The sequence below is a fragment of the Urocitellus parryii genome, chromosome 6 (genome assembly GCF_045843805.1).
Source record: "Urocitellus parryii isolate mUroPar1 chromosome 6, mUroPar1.hap1, whole genome shotgun sequence".
Taxonomy (NCBI): Eukaryota; Metazoa; Chordata; class Mammalia; order Rodentia; family Sciuridae; genus Urocitellus; species Urocitellus parryii.
Window position 1 is genome coordinate 115987804 of NC_135536.1, and position 15397 is coordinate 116003200.

Sequence of the window (15397 nt, forward strand, 5' to 3'; positions counted from 1 at the left end):
TGTGCATGCTAGGTGGATGCTCTTCCATTTAGCTACATCCCAGCCCTTTTTAAAATTTTTATTTTGAGGGAGGGGTCTCCCTTAATTGCCCAGGTTGAGCTCAGATTTGCAGTCCTCTTGGCTCAGTTTCCCAAGTATCTGGAATTACAGGTGTTTGCCACCCTGCCCAGCTTTAAAGTTCATTTTCTTTTTTGGGGGGTAAGCGTGTTGTTATTGGTGGTGTACTGGGGATTGAACCCAAGGGCTATGTTCTACCACTGAACTACATTCCAGCACTTTTTATTTTTTTTATTTTGAGACAATCCTTGCGTTGAATTTGGGATCCTCCTTCCTTAGTCTTACAAATTGCTGGAATTATAGGAGACTCTGAGATTACAAGCAGGTTGGAAATGGTTTGGTTTGGTTTGTTTCTATCTTTTAAAAAATAAAAAGCACCAGTAAGACTTTTTATTTGAGCCAAGAGGTGAAATTGATCTTTGACTAAAATAGTTAACTTTCAGTTTTGGTATCATACGTGTGGATTTTTCTTCTTTGACCACTCTGTAGGAATGGTGCTATAAGCATAAACATTTAAAAATTTCCTCTAATAAATATTCAGCAACTCCTAACCTATGTGATTTAGGGCTAAGTCACTTACCTCTCTAACTTCATCTGTAAAATGAATAATGCCTACCATACATAAAGTATTGATCTGAGGTTTAAACATAACTGTAATGTAATATAATAGTGAGTTTTTTTATTTTTTATTTTTTGTTTTGGTTTGTTTGGTTTTGGTGCTGAAGATTTAACCCATGTACGCTCTACTACTGAGTTACATCTCCAGCCCTTTTTGGTTTTCATTTTGAGATAGGATCTCTCTAAGTTACTGAGACAACTTCCTGCCTCAGCCTCTTGAATTGTTGAGATTGTAGGCATGAGGTACTGCACCCAGTAAAGTGTTTAGCAATTGTGTCTAAATAATTATTTTGAATTTGTCCATCTGTTCATTTCTTTCTTTTTTTTTTTTTTTTTTGGCCGGTGGTAAGGGGGAGTACTGGGGATTGAACCCAGGGTCTTGTGTATGCTAGGCAAGCACTTTCCCAACTGATCTATATCCCCAGCCCCTGTTCATTTCCTTTTGACACTCATTTTTCCTTTTAAAAGAACTATGCTATGGGTTCTGTGCAGGTTGGATTGCTTTTATAATTTAGTATTTTAAATTTTTTAAAAAAATATTTACTTTTCAGTGTAGTTGGACAAAATACCTTTCTTTTTTTTTTTAAATTTTTTGGTTGTAACTGAACATAATATCTTTATTTTATTTATTTATTTTTATGTGGTGCTGAGGATCGAACCGAGGGCCTCCCACGTGCTAGGTGAGCGCTCTACCTCTGAGCCACAACCCCAGCCCCTAATTTTTGAAATTTTACATTATATACAATGAAATGTACTCTTTGGGGTATGCAATTCTGATTTGACAAATTCCTGGAACTGTGTAAGCTACCCAGCACAGTGTTTATAAACAATTCCCCCATCCCAGTCTCTCTCTCTCTCATTTATTCAGTCAAACCTTTCCCCACTCTTCATTCTTAGCAACAATAGATCTGTACTTCATCCCTATAATTTTGCCTTTTCCATTGTATCAAATAATCATACAAACCCATTTCTTATTGTACTGCTGAGGATCCAACCATGCACTCTACCACTGAGTTATATCCCCAGCCCCATTGTAACTTGCATTTTTGTTTTCTTGTTAGAGTTTAAGAGATTTAAAAATACAGTTTCTAGATACAAGTTTTTATAAATATTTTTTAGTGTTGATGGACCTTTATTTTATTCATTTATTTATATTTGATGCTGAGAATTGAACCCAGTGCCTCACACATGTGAGGCAAGCACTCTACCATTGAGCCACAATCCCAGCCCCTAGATATAAGCACATGTGTGATTTGCAAATATTTTCTTCCACTTTGTGTTGTATTTTTAAAAAAAATTTTTTAAAGAGCGAGTGAGAGAATTTTTAATATTTATTTTTTAGTTTGTGGTAGACACAACATTTTTATTTTTATGTGGTGCTGAGGATTGAACCCAGCGCCCTACCCATGTCAGGCGAGCACGCTACTGCTTGAGCCACATACCCAGCCCAGGTTGTTATTTATTTATTTTTATGTGGTACTGAGGATTGAACTATTTGCATTCTGCTAATAGTGTCTTTTTGCTTATTTATTTATTTATTGACGCTGGGGATTTAACCCAGGGGTACTCAACCACTGAGCCATACCCCAGCCCTATTTTGTATTTTATTTACAGCTGAGGTCTCACTGAATTGCTTAACATCTTGCCCTGCTGAGGCTGGCTTTGAATTGTGATCCTCCTGCCTCAGCCTCCTGGCTATTGGGATTATAGGTGTGCACCATCTGGCTTCATCCTTTTACTTTTGATGAATTCCAGTTTATCAGTGTTCTTTTAAGGATTGTGCTTTGGATATTGTGTCTAGTAACTATTTGTCAACTCAAGGTCACAAAGATTTTCTCCTAGAAGTGTTGTAGTCAGATTACATTTATAGGTTTTATATAAAATGTGAGATACAGTTAAAGTAGATTTTTAAAAAATGTCGGTGTCTTAATTATTGCAGCATTGCTTTTTGGAAAGACCTGTTTTCACCATTGAATTGTTTATTATTATTCCGTATAAAGTCATTTGCCATCTATTTCTGGTCTCTAGTCACTTAATGTGTGTAACCAATGTTTTTCCAAAACTGTAGCTTTAAAAGAGAAGTCAGGTAATGTTCTTTTTCAAAATTTGGCTATTCTGGGTTTCTTGCTATTCCATATAAATTTTAGAATCAGTTTGATAACTACCAAAAGACAAAAACAAAATAATTTACTGGGATTTTGATCGTTGCTGAGTGATATATAGGTCAATTTGGGAAGAATTAACTTTTTTATTTGTTTGTTTTTTGGTATTGGAGATTGAACTCAGGGGCACACTGAGCCACATCCCCCTGCCCTACTTTGTATTTTATTTAGAGACTGGGTCTCACTGAGTTGCTTAAAGCCTTGCTTTTGCTGAGGTTGGCTTTGAACTCCTGCCTCTCCGCCTCCTGAGCCACTGGGATTACAGGCTTGTGCCACTGGGCTTGGAGGAAAAAATTAACTTTTAATTGTTTTCTTTCAGTCTGTGAAGATGGTACATCTCTCCATTATTTCCGTGTTTCATCAGTATTTTGGAGTTTTCAGCACATCAGTCCTTTACATGTACCCTAGATCTTGCTAAACTTATTTATTCTAGCATTTTTGCGGGGAGAGCCATATGGTTTTCTGTATAGTCAGACACATCCGTGCCTAGAGACAGCTTTCTTCTTTTTTCCTCTCCTCTCCCTCCCTCTATTCTTCCTTCCTTGGTGTGCTGAGGTTAGAACCCAGGGCCTCCTGCATGCTAAGTGAGTTTGGCCCATTAATGGGCAAAGAGTTTTCTATAGCATTTGTCAAAGTATTTGAGAACTTTTTTTCTTATAAGTATTTTATATGATAAATTTTTTGCATAAACTCTTGTCAGCTACATCCAGCAAAGTTTGATGTACTTTATTTTCATTTTTTTTTTCTTTGAGATTTCCTTTTTTACCCTTGGGTTATTTTAGTAGAAAATGGTATAATTTCCAAGTAGTTTCTGGTTTAGTGGATTAATGAGGGAAGAGTATTGAAATATCTAAGTATTGTGGATTTGTCTGTTTTTCTGTAATTTCTATTGGTTTTTGCATATTTTGAAGCAAAAACCAATAGAAATTACATGTTGGGGACATATATTTAGGATTACATCTTTTTGGTGAATCGTTGCTTTTTACTATTGCTTTAGGGTTTTGATTTTAATAGAGTTGTTTTTTTGTTTTTTTTTTTTTTTGTACCAGGAATTGAACCCAAGGACATTTTAGCACTGAGCTACATCCCTAGTCTTTTCTATTATTTTCAGACAGGGTCTTTCTAAGCTGCTTAGGGTCTCCTTAAGTTGCTGAGGCTGGCTTTGAACTTGTAATTCTCCTGCCTCAACTTCCTTAGTTTCTGGGATTACTGGTGTGCCCTACTGTGTCCTACCCATTGTAAGGTTTTTGACTGATAATTTTCCTTGTTCTTGTTTACTTTGCTGGAACTATAGCAACTGCAGCTTTTATTTGGTTAGTGTTTGCATGATGTATTTTTTTCTGCCTTTTTGCTTTTAATCTGTATGCTTTACTACCTTAAAAAATGGTAGTAAAACATACAGTTTTGCCCTTAAGAAACAAACAAAAAAAACTAAGCTGGCAATTTGTCTTTTAAATGGTTTGTTTTGAATATTTCCATTTAGTGTAGTTATTGATGTGGTTGGATTTAGGTCTTCTATTTTCTTTTTTTCCTTGTTTTTCTGCCTTCTGGACTATTTGAAATTTTAAAAATATTCTTTTATATGTATGTTGCTTACTCGCTCATTCATTCATTACCCATTGCAGGGGCGTTTTAAACACCTAGCCACATTCCCCAGCCATTTTAAAATTTTTTTGTAGGGGCTGGAGTTATGGCTCAGCGGTAGAGCACTCGCCTCCCATGTGCGAGACCCTGGGTTCGATCCTCAGCACCAAATACAAAAATAAACAAGTGAAATAAAGGTGTTGTGTCCAACTACAACTAAAAAAAATAATAAATATTAAAAAAAATAAATAATTTTTATTTGGAGACGGTGTCTTGCTAAATTGCATAGGCCCTTGCTAAATTGCTGAGGCTGGCTTTGAACTTGGGATCTTCCTGCCTCAGTCTCCTGAGCTGCTGGGATTTAGGTGTTGTGCCCCAGCTATGTGTTCCTTTTTTTTTTTTTTTTAAAGTTATATCTATTGGTCTTATTTTTTAAAGTGATTGTTCTGGGGTTGTGGCTCAGTGGTAGAATGCTCGCCTAGCATGCACGAGGCACTGGGTTTGATCCTCAGCACCACATAAATGTAAAATAAAGATATGGTGTCCACCTAAACTTAAAAAATAAATATTAAAAAAACCCTTAAAAAATAAATATATAACTATTCACACTCCACTCAGAATTGGTATTTTTCCACTTGAAGTTAAACCATAGAAACCTTAGTTATATATAGATTACTTTTATCCCAGCCCCTTTATATGATAATTGCCATGAGTTCTGTCTGTATACATTTAAAGCACCACACATTCTCATTTTTTTTTTTACTTTTAATGGTTTTATGTTCTCAAGAACTCAAGAGGAGAAAAATAGTCTAAAATATGTACCCAGATATTTACCATTGCTGTTGCTTTTGTCTCATCTCTAGTTTGAGCTTTCTTTTTTGTATTATTTCTCTTCTACCTGAAGAATTCTTTGGACATTTGTTTTAGAGCAAGTCTGCTAGAAATTGACTTTTTTCCCCCTTCCTTTTGTCTGTGAATGTCTTTGTCTTTATTCCTGAACTTTACTTTGCCTGAATATACAATTCTCGGTTTATTCCTTATATCCCACTGGGCCCTGAAGGAGAGGATTCATTATTTCTAAATTTATCTTATTTATTTTTTTGTGGTTATGGGGGAATTGAACTCAAGGCCTTGCATAGACCTTTACTCTATCACTGAGCTACACCCCCAATCCTGTTCATTATTTTTTCAAAAGAATGTATCTGTTAAGATTTTATAATTTTTATTGATAATTTTTGAAGTTCACATGTGTGGGCTTTCTCTCATCCAGCAAGGAGGTCCACGGAACAGAGTAGAGGAGAGTGTGGCTGCGGAGTTGCTAATCAAGACCTCCAGAGACCAAGGCTGGAAGCAGGTCTGATTTTATTGTGCAGTTACCATGTATATATACTCAGGCAGTATCTAAGCAGATTTCAGGAAGCCACCAATACAATTTCTTGCCAACTGTCCTTGTAGCAACCATTTGAGAAGTAGGCTGTGGAGCAAGCGCAGGGACTGAAACATGTGGCCTCACACCCAGGACTGTGTCTACTAAGGGGTAAGCAGTTTACTGTCCAGGCACCTAGCCCGAGGGGAGTGGTTTGTTACTCAGACTCCCTTAACATATGGCATGTATACAGTACTCCATGCACTTGTCCCCACATTCACTGAGTTCTCTGTCATATCCTTTCTGACAATGAGCCAATCCAGTGAATTTTGTGGTTTTTAGTTCCAAAATTGCCATTTGTTTCTTTTGTGTAGTTTATTTTTGTCTTGTTTCAAGATGTTCACTCCAACCTAATGGATCATGACTCTAATAGGTGTTCTAGAATTCTTTGATTATTCCAATATTTGGGTCATGTAGGGGCCAGCATCTATTGTTTTCAAAGAATGGATCTGTTGTCTCTTTTTAGAGTAAGATTTTGTTGTTTTGCCATGTCTGATAATTTAGATTCTTTTTAAAAATATATATATTTATTTATTTATTAGGTGTAGATGGACACAACACAATGCCTTTATTTTTATGTGGTGCTGAGGATCAAACCCGGGTCCCACTCGTGCTAGGCGAGCAATCTACCGCTGAGCCACAATCCCAGCCCCCTAATTTAGATTCTATATTGGACATTTTTCATGTTACATGAATTCTGGGTCCTCTTAAAATTCATTAGAAAATGTTGGAAGATTTACAAGTCAACCAGGTCAGGAAATAACTTCAAGTTCTTTCTCATTTTACAAAGATGGTGGTTTTGTAAGTTTCCAGAGTCTTTGTTATGTTTTGAGTTTGCACCTCCCAGTTTCACTTAGTTTTTTTTTTTTTTTTTAAAGAGAGAGAGAGAGAGAGAGAATTTTTAATATTTATTTTTTAGTTCTCGGCGGACACAACATCTTTGTTGGTATGTGGTGCTAGGGATCGAACCCGGGTCGCACGCATGCCAGACGAGCGCGCTACCGCCTGAGCCACATTCCCAGCCCCAACACTTAGTTTAATCTAGAACTTAGGCAATGATTTGTTAATAGTTGTCCTAGAATACTTTGTTGATGTTGTTGTTTTAGGAACACCTAAGGCTGCGTTAGTTCTCAGCGCTGTCATAACAAAGTAACACAAACTGGATGGTCCTAATTTTGGAACCTTTTGAAAGTCTGATGTCTGAAATCAACATGTAAGCAGATGAGCTCATATCATAGCAAGGATCCCTAAAAGACCTTGAAAAGTCTTCTTTGTCATTGAGATATTTCAGAGTTAGGTACCTGAGTTATAACTGTGAAAACAAAGTAAAAAGTAACTTGGGATTTCTCAGAGGAAAAGGAAGGAAATATTATTATTATTATTATTGTTGTAAACAATCTTTTTTTAAAAATATATTTTAGTTGTAGTTGGACACAATATCTTTATTTTTAGGTGGTGATTAGGATTGAACCCAGTTCCTCACACATGAGAGGTGGGCGCTCTAACACTGAGCTACAGCCCCAGCCCAACAGTCATTTTTTATGATTTCTGAATCACAAACACAGAATATCTGTGTTTTCTTAGAAAATTTCTGACCTCTGTTGTATCTAAAATTTAGTATTAGTGAAGTATTTTTCATCTTTCTTTTATACTACCATGAAAAGAAAATAATACTGCAGTAAATATGACAACACAATATAGTTTCTAATATGCTCAAAATGTTTGAGCTGATTATGAACCCTATAGAAAATTTTAAAACTGCATTTGAATTCTGTGGAAAAAAAAAGTAAAGGTCTGACTCCTGGCCATATAATAAACAAACCTACAAATATTTGTGTAAATACACTTGAAATTCTAAATAAGGTTTTAGGGGCTGGGGTTGTGGCTCATTGTTGTAGAGCTTGTCTGGCACTTTTCAATCCTTAGTACCACATAAAAATAAAATAATGGTATTGACATCACAACTTAAAAAAATAAAATAAATAAGGTTTTGATCCACAAATTGCTTTTATAAAGTAACAATGTGGTTTAGAAAAAAAAAGTGCCAGCAGACCCACACTTACCTCACAGATGACACAGAAGAGTTCTTCTTAACTCTTTCTTGTTTCTGATAGTTGCTGCGAATCCTTTGTATTACTTGGCCTGAAGATGCCTCATTCTGATCTCTGCCCTTTTCTTCTCTTGGTTTCCTTCCTTGATCTTCTCAGTGCCTCTTTGTCCTGTCCTATAATTCTTTTTTTTTCTTTTTTTAAGAAAGAGTGAGAGTGAGAAAGAGGGAGGGAGAGAGAGAGAACTTTAATATTTATTTTTCAGTATTTGGCGGACACAACATCTTTGTCTGTATGTGGTGCTGAGGATCGAACCCCGGCCGCACGCATGCCAGGCGAGTGCGCTACCACTTGAGCCACATCCCCAGCCCCTGTCCTATAATTCTTAAGCCTTGTTCCACATATGCACACCTTGCAGGTAGGACTTGGTTCAGATACATTATGGAGTTTACGTCTCCATGTGTTATGTTCTCAGCGATTTCCTCCAAACTCTTCAATTCTATGGGCATTTTCTTTACTTCCCTAGTCAGAAACCTGGTGTTCTTTCAGTTTTAGTCGCCTGCCCATGCCTTGGAGTGAAAGAACAAGGAGGGTAGTGGATAAAAAGGTGGGGAGGACAACTCTCCTATTCTCTTCTTGCCCCAACAGCAGCCTATTTTCTAATTTCCTCTGCTCAGAGTGCGACTTCACAGAATAGTTATGTAACTGGGGGTGGTCCGGAGAAAGAGAGGAGGGGAAAAAAAGAAGAGAAAGATTCTCTGTACATTCTCTAGGAGTTTTTACCTCATTCTCTGCCCCACGCCCCCAAAAATGCACTTCTCTTTTTTGACTGATCACATTCATTATGTGATTTTCCTAATTGGTCCAACCTTGACTACCATCTTATTGGTTGTTCTTCACTGCTTCCCCAACCCCCATTTGGCCTGCTTTTAATTTTCAGAGTTCGCTGTGAGTTGAACTTTGTTTTCTGTCTATAATTTTTAATTGTAATCAATGGGAGATAGAAATACAGTGGGCTGGCTGTACTCCATAATGACTAGAATCAAAAGGCAGATTGATTTGTTTTCAAATTAATGAAGATTGCAGTAATTTTTGTTTATTTGCTGTTTAGCTTGTTCTCCATGGTTTCCGTTACCCACTGTCAATCAATAGTATGAACATATTAAATGTTCCAGAAATGAACAATTAATACGTTTTTTTTGGTACTGGGATTGAATGCAGAGGTGCTTAACCACTGGGCAACAAGACAGGGTCTCACTCAGTTGATGAGGCTGGCTTTGAACTTGTGATCCTCCTGCCTAGTTGCTGGGATTACAGGTATGCACCACTGTGCATGGCCTAACAATTAAATTGTACACTGTTCTTGGCACTAAGATAAAATCTGAAATCTCAAGAAGTGAACCATCCCTTTGTCTGGTGTATTTACCTTGGCTACACTCTGCTTGGTTAATCACTTAATAGCCTTCTCAGTTATCAGATCAGGTGTTGAGGTATCAGAGTATCAGGTGTTCACTGGGGGGTCTTGTGCCCTGTGAATAACATGTAAACATACAAGTTTTATGTGACTAAATGGACCCACTTAAGGGTAGAGTTTTGAATTTTGAGAAATGTATACCCTCAATCAGCTGCATGAGATTAATTTTTTTGTAACCTTTGGTGCTTAGTTCAAAAAGGGAGTCAGGGCTGGGGTTGTGGCTCAGAGGTAGAGTGTTCACCTAGCCTGTATGAGGCGCTAGGTTTGATCCTCAATATCACATAAAAATAAAATAAAGATATTGGGTCCACCTATAACTAAAAAATAAATATTTAAAAAAAACTTAAAAAGAGAGTCAGTACATTTACCTTACAGAGTGTTTTGAGAATTAAATGAGGTACATAAAGTATCTTGTACAGGGCCTAGTTAGTATACAATAAACACAATGTAAGTATGATCCCTCATCAACTTTCCTTATTTGCAGTGCACATAAATGACTAGCCATTGATACAGGGACTATCTAAAAATTGTTTAGTGCAATAGATCAGGTACTGAGCAAGGAAGAGCCCAAGGAGGCTCTTCCCCAAACCTACTAAATAAAATTATTAGGATAGAACCTAGGTATTTATAAGACTTTGCATAGTGAGTTTTGATAAATTAATAATAGGCTGGAACCAGTGATTAATATTGGAACTCAAGACACAGAAGAGGCACACTGGCAATAAGTCATTCTCTCTCTTTTTTTCTGCTTTTGCAAGTTGAGACTCTTGACAATTCCTAAAACATTTTTGCCCAATCCCACTATGTAGTGGAGGAGAATGTAGTGTGCTGGATGTCATATTAAAGCGAACTGATTCTAGTGAATGCCATTAAACTTAATTCTCTCAGTTGATTTTTATACAAATAAACATATATTTATGATTAGTTCATAGGTTTCTTTTACATTTTAACAGTTTTTAGATTGATGATGTGTTTCTGGAGTTTTGAGTTAAAGAAGGATTGTTAAGGTGTCTTGGTCTAAGAAGTAAGAAGCACATAGGTAAATTAGGAAAATGTGCCTGGGTGGGTGATACAGTATCTGTGTCCTTTGCTTTTTTGTGAGGTAGAGTAGACATGAATGTATGTGACTTTTCTTTACAAACGGCAATGTTGGCAACAATTTATATCCCTTTCATGACATTTTTATAGAAGATTATTTTAAATCAATAGTTAACTAATACGTTGATCTAACTACAGAGAAATTAAAATTTTAGTCCATAGAGATCACTTTTTTTGTGGGGGGTGGGTAGTACTAGGGATGAAGCTTGGGACTCTGGTTTATTCTAGGAGAATAAACTACTACTGCTTTGTAAGTTGTTATTATATATGAAAAATAAAAAGCCAATTTAGGTTTGAGTTCCACTTCTAACATTGTAACTTGTGCTAGTATCTTTGAATGAGTCAGGTTTTTGCTAAACTCTTAGACCTGGTTGTGCTGTAAGTCAAAATTCAGTACCCAAATAGTAAGCACATTAGTTTTGTGGGAAATTGAGGTGTTTTTTTTTTTTTTTTTTTTTTTAACCAGCACTGAATGATAGGGCAAGGTGAAAGTGCAGCCTAAGTGCATGCTGTATATTATTACATGATACAGATAATTTTTCATTTAGATTAACTGAATGAATGGTTTCGACTCATTTGAACTCTTTGATACAAAAAGTCTCAGATATTTTTATTGATTATATTTAGTGTGCTCATTGGTAGTCTGTTAAATCTCAGTTGCAAAAAAAAATTAATTAGAGCTTGATTTAGTGTAGTAACTTACTTTGTAATTTCCTTTTCTTTTGGCTTATTTTGACTCCTATAGAAACCTGAAAGTGTGGCGGAATATTTTTAAATAGTCTTACCTTGCAATTAAAATTTTGTGTATTCTTAAAGGGAATAAAAATATATTCAAGGAAAGGAAACTTGGGTGGAGTATTATGGAAGCTTAACATTTATTGAACTTCTAGGTTAAATTTAACAATGCAATTAATTTAAAATGACTCTCTTTCCCTCCTCTTTAGAATCCAGCTACTATCACAAGAATACTCCTTAGCCACTTCAATTGGGATAAAGAGAAGTTAATGGAAAGGTAAGGAACTATATTTTCAGCTTTGTATTTAGAACAGAGAAAGCCTGTTGAACTGAACTTGTAAGAAGTAGGGAGTTAATATGTGAATAAACCAATGTGCAAATAATATAACTACTTTAATTTCTTATATTTTTCATCTGTGCACTTTGCAGTAAACTTAGTATTAGGGAATTCAGACTTAATTATCTTATTTTGGAGGTAAAGTGAGTGCTCTACTTAAGTACCAAGAATTAAAAGTAGATTGAGGGAAAAACGGCACTTGATACATTCTTGGAGCACACAAATAAGATCTTCCTTTAATTGCTTAAAAACATGTCTTGTTCATAAACCTTAAAGTCCATATTAAGCATTAAAATGACATTTTATTCAGTGAAAACAAAATTGAAAAGTTGTCTAGTGTTTCCTGGGCACCAAACCAGCTATTTGTGTGGTTCTCTGATTTCAGGTAGGATTCTATCTTATTTATTGGGTATTTTTCTATTTTCTTTGAAAATCTTTCTAGTTCTAAAAGAGAAAAAATCATTTGGATTAGAAACTGTCAGTGCCATCATTTATCTTTTTCTGTGTCTTAGATTGAAAATTTGGGACATTTAATAAGGAGGTAGAACTTGTATTTATTCTCTCAACCTTATAGTTAGCGATCTTAGTTATAATAAATAATTACGACTCCTTTTTTTGGGAACTGAGAATTCAATATTGGGGGAAATAAGTGTAAAATATTGCCCATTTGGTTGTAAAACTCACAGAGCTTTGTAAAACAGATGTTAGATAATACCAAGAATGTAACATTTCATGCACCTTGTGTCCTATCTACAGTTCAGTAGTAACATTAATAACTATCATCTTTTGAGTACCCTCTGTGGGGCATTATTAGATTTTATCCTCCAGATAGTTTTTATGAGGTTAGAAACTATTATTGCTACTTAATTGATATGAAGACTAAGGTTTAGAACTTAAGTGATCTCCGTTTATAACACAGGGATTTAATTAGCAGCAGTATAAAAGTGTTCCTTTTTTCTATTTTCAGAAAGATTTATTGGATTCCAAAGCATATATTATAAACAGCTTGACCAGGATTCATGAAGGACTAGTGAGATTTTAAAAAAAAATCTGTGCTAGGAATTGAACTTAGGGCCTTACCCATGCTAGGCAAGTGCTCTACCACTGAACTATATACCCCAAGTTGTTTTTTTATTGGAGCACTATAGTGACGGTCCATGCACAGAATGTAGCAATATAATTTGGCCAATATCACTCTTCTGTGCTGCTTCCCTATTTCCCCATCTCTTACCTCTTGGCCCCTTTCCTTATTAATCTCCGTTTGGTTTTCATAAGATTCTTACCCCACTTCCACCCCTTTTTCCTTTTTCCTCTCTAGCTTTTACATATGGAGAAAAGATACAACCCTTGACTTCCCGAATTTGACTTCTTTTGCTCAACATAATGGTCTCTTAATTTCATCAAGTTTCCTGCAGATGACATAATTTCATATGGCTGAATAAACTCCATTGTGTATATATACACACCTCATTTTCTTTATCCATTCACACATAGGCAGTTTCATAATTTGACTGTTGTGAATTGTGCGTGTGCATGTATCACTATAGTGTGATGACATTAATTTTATATAAGTGTAAATATTGAGTAATGATACAGCTGGGCCATATGGTAGTTCCATGTCTATTCTTCTGAGAAACCTCCATACTGATTTCCATAGTGGTTGTACTAATATACAATCTGACCAACAGTATAAAGGTGTTCCATTTTCTTCACATCCTACCCAGCATTTATTATTGTTTGTAATCTTGATGATTGCCATTTTTTTTTTTTTTTTTTTTTTTTTTTTTTTTTAGTTAATTTAATTATATTTCTTTTTTTTTTTTTTTTTTTTTTTTATTGGTCGTTCATAACACTACATGGTTCTTAATACATCATATTACACGGTTTGATTCAAGTGGATTATGAACTCCCGCCTTTACCCCATATACAGATTGCTGTATCACACCAGTTTCCCTTCCATTAATTGACATATTGCCTTTCTAGTGTCTGATGTATTCTGCTGTCTGTCCTATTCTCTACTGTCCCCCCTCCCCTCCCCTCCCCTCCCCTCCCCTTTTCTCTCTCTACCCCTTCTACTGTACATCCTTTCTTCCATTTGTATTATCTTGTCTTACCCCTCCTTTCCTCTTATATGACATTTTGTATAACCCTGAGGATCGCCTTCCATTTCCATGCAATTTCCCTTCTCACTCCCTTTCCCTCCCACCTCTTATCCCTGTTTAATGTAAATCTTCTTCTCAAGCTCTTCGTCCCTACCCTGTCCTTGTTTACTCCCCTTATATCAAAGGAGTCATTTGGTATTTGTTTTTTAAAGATTGACTAGCTTCACTTAGCATAATCTGCTCTAATGCCATCCATTTCCCTCCAAACTCTATGATTTTGTCATTTTTTAATGCAGAATAATACTCCATAGTATATAAATGCCACATTTTTTTTATCCATTCATCTATTGAAGGGCATCTAGGCTGGTTCCACAGTCTTGCTATCGTGAATTGAGCTGCTATGAACATCGATGTAGCAGTGTCCCTGTAGCATGCTCTTGTTAGGGCTTTAGGGAATAGACCGAGAAGGGGAATAGCTGGGTCGAATGGCGGTTCCATTCCCAGCTTTCCGAGAAATCTCCATACTGCTTTCCAAATTGGCTGCACCAATTTGCAGTCCCACCAGCAATGAACAAGAGTGCCCTTTTCCCCGCATCCTCTCCAGCACTTACTGTTGTTTGACTTCCTAATGGCTGCCAGTCTTACTGGAGTGAGATGGTATCTTAGGGTAGTTTTGATTTGCATTTCTCTGACTGCTAGTGATGGTGAGCATTTTTTCATGTACTTGTTGATTGATTGTATGTCCTCCTCTGAGAAGTGTCTGTTCAGGTCCTTGGCCCATTTATTGATTGGGTTATTTGTTATCTTATTGTCTAATTTTTTGAGTTCTTTGTATATTCTGGTAATTAGGGCTCTATCTGAAGTGTGTGGAGTAAAGATTTGTTCCCAGGATGTAGGCTCCCTGTTTATCTCTCTTATTGTTTCTTTTGCTGAGAAAAAACTTTTTAGTTTGAGTAAGTCCCATTTGTTGATTCTGTTTGTTAACTCTAGCGCTATGGGTGTCCTATTGAGGAATTTGGAGCCCGATCCCACAGCGTGCAGATCATAACCAACTTTTTCTTCTATCAGATGCCATGTCTCTGGTTTAATATCAAGCTCCTTGATCCATTTTGAGTTAACTTTTGTGCATGGCGAGAGATAGGGATTCAGATTCATTTTGGTGCAAATGCATTTCCAGTTTTCCCAGCACCATTTGTTGAAGATGCTATCCTTCCTCCATTGCATGCTTTTAGCCCCTTTATCAAAAATAAGATAGTTGTAGTTTTGTGGATTGGTTACTGTGTCCTCTATTCTGTACCATTGGTCCACCCGCCTGTTTTGGTACCAGTACCATGCTGTTTTAGTTACTATTGCTCTGTAGTATAGTTTGAAGTCTGGTATCGCTATACCGCCTGATTCACACTTCCTGCTTAGTATTGTTTTTGCTATTCTGGGTCTTTTATTATTCCATATGAATTTCCTGATTCTTTTATCGATTTCTACAAGATATGCTGTTGGGATTTTGATTGGCATTGCATTGAACTTATATAGGACTTTTGGTAATATCGCCATTTTGATGATGTTGGTTCTGCCTATCCATGAGCAGGGTATATTTTTCCATCTTCTAAGGTCTTCTTCTATGTCTTTCTTTAGGGTTCTGTAATTTTCATTGTATAAATCTTTTACCTCTTTTGTTAGGCTGATTCCCAAGTATTTTATTTTTTGGGGGGATATTGTGAATGGAGTAGTTGTCCTCATTTCCGTTTCAGAGGATTTG

General features: G+C 36.2%; 1 protein-coding gene across 1 annotated transcript in view; it reads left to right on the forward strand.

Annotated features, from left to right (window-relative positions):
* Positions 1-15397, forward strand: part of Arih1 (ariadne RBR E3 ubiquitin protein ligase 1) — a 126232-nt gene that overhangs the window by 38575 nt on the left and 72260 nt on the right. The window contains exon 2 of the mRNA XM_026387653.2: positions 11412-11479. Coding sequence (XP_026243438.2) covers positions 11412-11479 — 68 coding nt within the window. The remainder of the gene's footprint in view (positions 1-11411; positions 11480-15397) is intronic.